The sequence below is a fragment of the Drosophila albomicans genome, chromosome 2L, assembly GCF_009650485.2.
Source record: "Drosophila albomicans strain 15112-1751.03 chromosome 2L, ASM965048v2, whole genome shotgun sequence".
NCBI classification, from domain to species: Eukaryota; Metazoa; Arthropoda; class Insecta; order Diptera; family Drosophilidae; genus Drosophila; species Drosophila albomicans.
This window is the reverse complement of record NC_047628.2, coordinates 8,041,837-8,051,307: the sequence shown is the minus strand read 5'-3', so window position 1 is coordinate 8,051,307 and position 9,471 is coordinate 8,041,837. Positions and strand designations below refer to the sequence as shown.

At 35.9% G+C, this 9,471-nt stretch overlaps 1 protein-coding gene and 1 long non-coding RNA gene across 3 annotated transcripts; one reads left to right on the top strand and one right to left on the bottom strand.

The window, feature by feature from the left end:
* Positions 1 to 369: 369 nt before the first annotated feature.
* LOC127565160 (uncharacterized) lies at positions 370 to 900 on the bottom strand. The gene is made up of 2 exons (XR_007954538.1): positions 609 to 900; positions 370 to 553 (listed from the first exon to the last, which is right to left on the bottom strand). It is a non-coding gene; the product is annotated as an uncharacterized LOC127565160 (long non-coding RNA).
* A 1,633-nt stretch (positions 901 to 2,533) lies between these two features.
* On the top strand, positions 2,534 to 5,934 carry LOC117565169 (alpha-tocopherol transfer protein). Of its 2 annotated transcripts, none has more exons than XM_052002534.1 (6): positions 2,534 to 2,631; positions 4,599 to 4,764; positions 4,824 to 4,918; positions 4,984 to 5,328; positions 5,387 to 5,565; positions 5,617 to 5,934. In XM_052002534.1, the coding sequence occupies exons 2-6, from the start codon at positions 4,629 to 4,631 to the stop codon at positions 5,732 to 5,734; spliced, it is 873 nt and encodes a 290-aa protein (XP_051858494.1). In that variant the 5' UTR covers positions 2,534 to 2,631; positions 4,599 to 4,628; the 3' UTR covers positions 5,735 to 5,934. The 2 variants fall into 2 exon arrangements, with proteins under 2 accessions (XP_051858494.1, XP_051858493.1); XM_052002533.1 differs by lacking the exon at positions 2,534 to 2,631 and adding an exon at positions 3,644 to 3,801.
* Positions 5,935 to 9,471: the final 3,537 nt, after the last annotated feature.

The window sequence follows — 9,471 nt, the reverse complement described above, 5'->3', positions numbered from 1 at the left end:
TAAAGTAGTTTATTTTTTCGTATTTTATTTCTAATAGCCTCTTTCCACCGCACGATTTTCTTTGGTTTTCTTTGGTTTTTTCACGTTCAGGCCGAATGTTACGTTCGCCCCATGTAAAAACCCATAAGAAAAAAACGTCGGTTTTTCTACGTTCGCGAGCTACGTAGAAATAGCGAACGCACTTTTTGGGTAATTATACGATATTTTGATCGATATGACAACGAAAAAGAGCTCACCACTAACAAAACAGCTGACATTAAAGTGCGCCAAGGTATGAAAATAGAAATATTAAAATTTTATTTAGCTTTTTAAAGCAAATTTTTTATATTTTAGATGAGCCAAAAAACTCGCGAACAGTCAATATCGTGGAGTGGCATCTCCGAGGCTTTTTTGTTCGAGTTATGGGAGGAGAAATGTAGTGTCTTTTTTGGCCAATCCACGAAGAGCGCTCCACAAGGATGCCATACTCCTCCCTATTAATTTAAAAATTATCTTAAAAAAAAAATTCGCTGTTTCTAGGAATATCGCGCTCCCAAAAACACCCATGCCGTTCCTAAAAAATAAAAATATTTACGAAATATTACATTGCTGCCAGCAATTCTACTTACATAGGCCCAAACTGATGGCGATTTCTTTAATAGTGGCAATGGCCTATACTCGGTTAATTTATCAACCATTTCGTCAAAATCCTCATCAAAATCTTAAAATTTAAGAAAATTTTCCATTTTAAAATGCGCGTGCTGATTTTTGAATTGTTCGCCAACTCGTGTTTACATTTGAACAGCTGACATTTCAGAGCGGCATTATTGAGAATTTTACCGTTGCCCATATTTCTCGGTTCGTGCAGATGGAAACCCCGAAACGGGACTTTAAAAAACGTAGAAAAACTGAGTGAGGTGGAAAGAGGCTATTAGCAATATATATAAACATCGATAATTGTCATCTGACTACATTTTCATTTCAATAAATTGTATGTCGTCTGGTGACAATTATCGATATTTCTATATTTTGATCAATCTTATCGACGGTTACGTATTAAAGGCGCATTAGTTTCCATTTGTTATTCTAATAATATTTCAAAATAAAGTAGATGAAATCCTGAATTTAATGATTTTTATTAAAATAAACACTTCGAAAGAATACGAAAAAACCTATAAGAATGCCAATAAACGTAAAGAGATGATTGAAAACAGAAGATTGAAATTCGATAAATATCGATAAGGCATTTGAAATCACATAGCATTTCCGATGACGCCGAGGAAATAAAAATACCAAATAACTCAACATGTCGAATTATAATTTTTTTAACTGTGTGGCAACACTTAAATTTAAATTATAACGGTCGTGCTTCCAAATTTAATCTTATTTTGTTTAACGTTTTTTTTTTAATGATTGTTATTGGCATGTTAATAAAACGGTCCTTATTTTGAATATGTGAAAAAAAGCAACAGGGAAAAAATGCACTTCTTGATATTTCTATTTCACAGGGATTAGAAACATTGCTGAGATAGGTGTAGATAATTAGATATACAAGGTAGAAAGGTAATTTAACTTAAATTAAAAGAACAGAATGGCCAGCTAAACAAGTTCTGTTCCCAAGCCGGTCACCTAACCTTGACCAACGGTTATATGGGGTTTGTTGCACTTTACAGTGTGAACACACTCATACACATTTATGAGCGATCAGCTAAAACTTGTTTTAGTTGTAAACAGAGAATGCTCCGAATTGAAATAATCAGAGAGTATAAAAAGCGCCATCAGCAGTTCTGAAAATTTGCAAGTAATGAAATTGTTTAGGTCAGTTACCCATTGCGTATAACTACTTATCGTCATGTGACGTCACGGAAGCAACTTGAACTTGCCTTAGCCTCTCAATTAATGAACATATGAACATACATGCTTAATTGTATGAATGTGAGCAAAAAGTTCAGTACTCCATTTTGAAACGCTTCTTCGCAACTCCATTCGTTTTCACTCTTGATGACATTTTAGTGCAAATTCGAATAGCAACATACCCTACAAATGTCTTTTCACATTCCTTGCACATAAAATAGTTTCAATATTTTAAGCGCAATATCAAACTTATCTTATGTGTGAATCTGTTATTATTTAAATTTTACGGTAATATAAATGTTCTTACAAAGCATTTATATATTTTTAGCGGACTTATTCTAAATCTTCATAACATCTTGTAATTTTTTTAAATGTTTTCTTTTTTAATAAGATTTGGTACATTTTTTGTCTTTTCATGAAAATGTCAAGTTTGGCATCTGTCGAATATTGCAATTATTTGCAATTTTAATCAAAGCAAATTTGTATTTAAAGTTACCTTCTCAATGATTAGAATAACCAGGGGAAGAGCATTTATTCTTTGAGGTGGTGAGTGCAGCATTTCATTCTGCTAAAATATGAGCTTGATGCTTGTCACTCGACTTGGATACAAGTTTTGCTTCTGTGAGCGTTGTTTGAAGTGTTATACGGTTTTGATGTGGGGGCATTTAAAGTTTTGTTCTATGCGATCTTGGGCTCAGTCTTAGTGCGAACTTGTGTGACGGGCGATGCGGCTTTTTGCAGCTGTTGGTTTTAAATTACGACAATAAGTACTTTCAAGTATTCAAGTAATAACTTTAGGTAAATAAATAATCAACAATAAACAACTTTTTTCTTATTAAATGCGCATACATAGTAGTTAATGTTCCAAGTAGAAATACGATCTATTTAAATGTCTCAAGTGTAACTAATTGATGCTGCGTTGGAATTCACTTCTTGTTATGCTAATTAAATCGGAATTAATAATCTAAAAAGGAAAATTCACTCTTTGTGAATCAGACGGAGTGTTGCAATTAAGTAAAGTGCAACCCCAATTAGTATTCAGCATTTGAGTACTTAAGTAATAGTTCATTAACACTTGAACTACACTCCGAATTGCATTCGAGTTCCCTGCAGTGCCCTGCAATTATCTCAAGTGAGTAAGACTCACCCATCAATATTTGCCATTTGTGCCAGTGACATGGAATTTGGAACTATGTAATTCCACGCGAATTTACAAGTAATAAGCAGGGTGTGTCACGTTACAAAGTAGAGACGGATAGCCACTAAAAATATTGGTTAAAGCGTCTAATATAATATTAAACAAATAATTGCCTGACAAGTTAAGGGCAAAAAGCAATGATGTGAACATGTGGTTCTTCGAGTATCTGACATATTGACAAGTTGCATTTGTACTATACTCCACGTAGAAAAAGATAAATATTTGCACAAGTTTATATCCCATTGCACTTTGAATTGTACAATTACTTGGATTTTTGCTAATTTTATTGTCAACTTGTTAGTTGTGAGCTGAGGCAATTAGCACGAATTTTCGGTACGTGCTCGAACCCGATCAGGGAAACACAATGCATCACCACAGAGATTAGAATGATGGGTATATTGTGAGTACTACGAGAAAGAGAATGCCCTTATCAGAAAACATTTGGTTCAGTTGAGTTCAGAACAGCCAGAGGATTACGTTGTTGTGATAATCGCTTTTGCTTCGACTGCTCGAACTTGTACTCGTCTGTATGTATGTCACTTGCTTGGGACATATCGCAATTACCAACGTTTTGATTATCATTTTTATAATATACACATTTAGTTGAATGTGACAATGTATTTGTTCGTAAATGTGTCACAACAAATTGCATGGGATTGAAAGCATTTGGCCTGATTCCGATGTTGTTTGTTCAGTTTCAAACTTGAAGTCGAAGGCAGCAAATCGTGGGTTGGAGAACACACTTCAAAAATTTTAAATAAAATAATATGGTAAAGCATCTTCCCATTTTAATTGTATACTCAATCCAATTGATGCTTGTTCGTCAATGTCAAGTGTTTTTTTTTTATTATACCCGGGCAGCAGTTCAAGTTGAACCCAGTAATAAATCTGTGAGAATGTCTGTGTGACACGTGAGGTTAGCTATATCTGTATATATCTGTGATAACGTGCAGTTAATTGCTGCAACAACTGTGTGAAAATCACTTCACATTTGTCAACTGTTGTACAAAAGAAACACGCAACATTCTCGTGTGTCTGCAACAAGTGAGAGTTGCCATTAAGAACAATGTTGCAAAGGATGATTAGAGATGAGCACGTGATTTGTACTCTGATTTAATCATAATCTCCCAGAACAAAATAGTATTTCAACAATTTATAATCCTAGCAGACTTTCATACTTTTTATGCGAATGTCAATCGGACACTAAAATGTTTTTTTAATAAAGTTTATTTAAAATTTAGATTCCAAGTTCTTTCGCTCAAAACTGAAAATTATTCAGTTAAGTAAAGTTAACTGCTACACTTAGCATGAAACACTGAAACACTTTAGTCATCAATTTCGCTAATTAGATTGCGAAATAAACACAAGACAAAGCATTAATATTTTAATACGTTCTTAAAGTGGGTTTCGCTCAATCACACACATACATCACAAAAATAATATATTCTTCCAAGATTATTAAGGCCAGAATTATCATCAATTATTTGTAAATATTATAATAGTTGCTAGCTCAAGTTGTGCAACAAACTTTCTAATTGCTGTAAAATTTACTTTATCTTACTAAAAGGCCACAACCGCATTAAGCCAAAGTCACAAAATGCCGGCAATTGAGCACAAATTGAATATCACTGAGGAGGAAATACCCGATAATATACGTCTAATATCGGAAAAACAAGGAGAATGTCCAAAGACCAAAAAGGAAACCATTGCCGAATTCCGTAATTACATTTTAGGTAAGCTCAGCATGCTTATAAAGACATACATAGAAGTAAATGGATTTTATTGCCTCTAGATCAAAAACAGTGCCAACCACATCGTAATGATGATAAGTACCTAGAGAAGTTTTTACGGGCCCGCTACTGGAAAATTGATAACAGTTACAAATTGGTGAGATTGCATTGAAGGTAAACATTTTAATTGGCGATTATAATTTGTACAATGTGCATTGACAGCTGTGCAGCTATTATAAGTTCCGAGAGGAGAACAAAAAGTTCTACGAGAAGGTTCGTCCCTTTGATCTGCGGCATCTCGGCGATGAGGATATATTGACAGTGACGCCGTATCGCGATCAACATGGACATCGTATACTCATCTATCGCTTTGGACTCTGGCGACCAAATCGTGTTACTGTTGATGATATCTTTCGTGCAACCATCGTGCTACAAGAACTTGGATCATTGGAGCCAATCTCTCAGATTATGGGAGGTGTTGGCATCTTCGATCTAAAAGATTTGGGCCTGGAGCATTTGCTGCATCTGAGTCCGAGTGTGGCTCAAAAGATGATTGCTCTTCTGGTGGTATGTGTGATCTTTAATTGCACCTCTAGATTTCTTTAATATAGTCTTCCCTTTGCAGACTTCCATGCCCATTCGAACTTCAGCCCTGCATATCGTTAATCAGAACTGGCTGTTCAATGCCGCATTTAAGATTTTCAAACCTTTTCTCAATGCCGGCATGCGGGAACGTCTTTTTGTACATGGCAGTGATATGAGTTCCTTGCACAAACATATTAATCCTGAGAATTTACCGAAGAGGTAAGTTGATATGTACTTCAAATGGAATACCATTACATTTGTTTTCTTTAGATATGGAGGTATGCATGAGGATTATTCCTATACCTTGTGGTTGGACATGCTGCAGCATGACTGTGCAGGCAATTCAGTTCAAAAGGATATGGAACAGCTGGGATTTATTTTCGAATAAGTTGTGTCTTCTCTCTTATGGTGTTCTCTCTACTTATATTTTCTATTTAAATTGGGAAATGTCAATTAATAAGGCATATAATTTTAATTTTCATTAAGTTCTTTATATTCATTTAGGTACAATATTTCTTTGTATCCGGTAACTCATATATATCTGCAGACTTACACTTTTAAAAAATAATAAGTTTAATCTATAGGAAATTTTCACCTGAAAGTATTTTCATACACTTACACTTACACTTACACTTTTAAAAAATAATAAGTTTAATCTATAGGAAATTTTCACCTTGAAAGTATTTTCATAGTTTATCAGTCTAAATGTTTCTGAGTCAATCGTCTGTGTTAATCATAATGCTAAAATACTAATCTAAACGCGAATGCCAATTTGAGGTTGGAACAAACAATTTGAGGTTAGGCAATGAGCATTTTGAGGTTAGGTCTGTTATAAAATTTTATGTGTTACACATTTGTGAGTCAGACAAAGCCAAAATGGCAACAACAAGGGAGAGAGGAAACAAATCAAATGAGGAAACGAGTCCACATGGAAATTTGTTCCGGTCAAGGATTCAAGGCGAAGACATCTTCGACATGTTCGTTTTATGTGTTTTATATGCAAAGTGCTTGTTGGTGCTAGAGCAGGACGGACAATAGCTGTGATTTGCCGTTATGGTAATTGAGTGTTGGACAACGCATTAAATGCAGCCCGGCTGCTTCCAGATCATAAATATATCTAGCACTCCCTCTCACTCAAACTAAGTCTGTCTCGCTTCATCTCGTTGCTGTTGACCGTTACAAATATGTTTGATATTTTTTATTGAATTCTTTTGGCACAGGAAGCTGCTGCTACTGCTGCCGTCTCACAAACAAACAATAAAAAAAACGTTCCCCTTACCACTCCCTCCCCTACCAGGCCTTTGGTCAAACGATAGTGAAATTGATTTTGGGTGCCAAGGGGTCCCTGTTCGAGCCCCGGACATAATCTCGATGTCGATGCGAGCGTATAAAAGGCAGCGTCATTTGTGCGATTAAAGCGACAAGATTAAAAAATTTATTGCGCAAATATTTATGGGGACAGTAGCACCATCACACACCCAGCAAAAAAAAAATAAAAAAAAACAAAAAAATAGAATGGCAGCCAACATATATGTACATATGAGTGTACAGTATAGCCTACATTTTTGGGGAGACACGGCCACTGTCCCATTATTAGTTCAGTTTGGGTAACACGTGTGTGAGCCAAAGGCTGAACTGTCCATAATTTATTGCTTGCGAACCAAATTTATTTGTGCCTCTGTGCAGGGGGCAAAGGGTGTCCAAGTTGCCCAAACAGTACTCTATTCTCCTCAACATATGTCGCACTTTATGTCGTATAAGACGCCGAGTTATGACTGCTTTGTAAATAGTGTTCTAGTGTGTGGCAAAAGATATATCAGATATGGATAAACTGCATTCAGTTATATAAAAAAGAAAAAGTGAAGATGGCGACAAACTTGTGATAATTAATATTGTACTTCCACGATAGAATGGCTTAAAATAATTGCTGATTTAAAAAAATGTAATTTCACGATTTAATAAATAATTTATAGTTGCAGAAAATCTTTTATTTTCAATTTTTTTAGGTCAATTGAATATTTTTTAAGTTATAATTCAATCCAGACATTTTTTTAACACTTTGTTCTTGTTTTGTTGAACATGTTTTAAATTTTTTATAATTGCTCTAATAACATTTATTGGTTAAATTATAGTTTTTCTTTCATATATAGATATGGTAATCTTGAGAAGCCTTTTTTTATTCTATCATAACTTTTTATTATTTGTCAAATTAAAGAATAATATCTTCACATCAAAATGATAAGCAACGCGTTTTGTTCTTAACCGTATAGTAATATTTTGTGTAGATTTCCCCCACCATTATTTCACACCCCACTAAAAATTAACTATATTACAGAAGGGCCACATTTGTGGGCGTCTCCCTGATGTCATCCGTCAGTCAACTCTCGACATTTGACATGCCGTACCTGACCTTTCACCGAGCACAAACATACTTACAGAGAAGGGTGACGTTTGACGGCAACCCTAAACTGAGAGCGTGCCAGCTTTTGTAATTGTTTCCTAATGAGCTCTATAACCACTGTCCAACCCTCCATCTCTCTCTCTTCCTCTCTCAGTCCTCTTTTCCTCTTGCTGTTTCTCATTCTTTATGTCTGCTGAGCATACATCAGCCAATGTCGCTAGTTATCTGTGGACGCAGTTTATCATTCACTCATTGGCAGCAAAGCCACAACAAGCAGGACAATAAATAATGGGCAGCGATTTGTAAACAATACAACGTCAGCCGGTTGGGGGGTCAATAGAACCCCAGAATCACTGCAAATATTTCCCATAAATAAAGTCCCGGCTAAAATAATTGAAATATTTGCTGTCAATGTGTTGACTTCCGTTGGCGTCGTTCACAGTTGTCCGCAGTTGGCTGGAGCCGAGCATCTTCTTCTGTCCGGAGGCGAAGGTGTAAACTGTATAAATGGTGGCTCGTTATGGCTCTGGTTACCACAGACACCGGCCAGGCAATGGCACAAGGACCATGGCCACATCGTTATGGGGGTCGCGACCAATGTTTGATAAATGGTTGCAAAATATATATCTATAGTTGACTTGTTCTTTGGATATGGGCACTCTTGTGCGTGCCGAAGAAATCATTGCGGATTAAGATGGGATTAAGCTATAAACGCTGTAAAATGAGACCATCTCGAGTGGCCACAGTCAATTTTATGGGAACAATCAATTGTTTATTGAATTATTTACAGTAAATGATTCGATTGTATAACAGTAGACTACTAATAATGTATAACAGTTTAATAAAAGTCGAAGCGAATAACAAGAACTTAACAGAATACTGTTCAGAGGAAATCAATTATGATCTTATGTACAATTTGTTAGGTATTGATTGAAAATGCATCTATGCAAAATATCATTGTGTTTTATCAGAACTCACATGTAAAAGACCTGAACTGTATAACAGTTAATAAATTAGAACAGTACCCAATAGCTTACGTATCACAATGGTGAAGTTTATAAATCGAACTGTCGTCCGCCAATATTGATTCCCTACGACGCGACGTGGAGCATCCCTCACATGTCATTAAACCCGCCCGTTGAGTGCACAATTTCATTGCCTAACACACAGGCGACAACCCGCTGACTGCACTCGCAACGAACAGGGCGTGGCGGGGGGAGGACAATGTAAATTTTAGAGAGGATGTCAACGTTGGCATCGATTTTCTGTTGATTTACCAGAAATTATTTGTGATAAAACACGATATACTTCATGTTTAAAGTGCACTCCAGGAGACAAGGAGCGCTGATACAGAGCAAAGAAGAAGAAGACGTAGTGAAGGCTGTACAGAGAACACGATTGCGTGGGGTGTGCAAAGGATGCTGGTTGACTGGCTGACAATCAATCAGATCACATGGCAGATTGAAGTCGGCGACATGCGAGGACAACAACTATGCGCTTTTAATGCTGCCTAATCCGGCGTAATAAACATTCACCGTAATATGCGGGAATCAATTGAAATGCAATTGAAAAGAACTCGTCATGCAAATATTTGACTGGATACATTGACTATGGGGTAAATGCCACAGTTTTACAGCATTATTTAATAAACTGGAAATAAGAGAATGAGTTAACTCTTAATAATGGGGAATTTAACCCACAGTACAATGCAAAATACACTCACA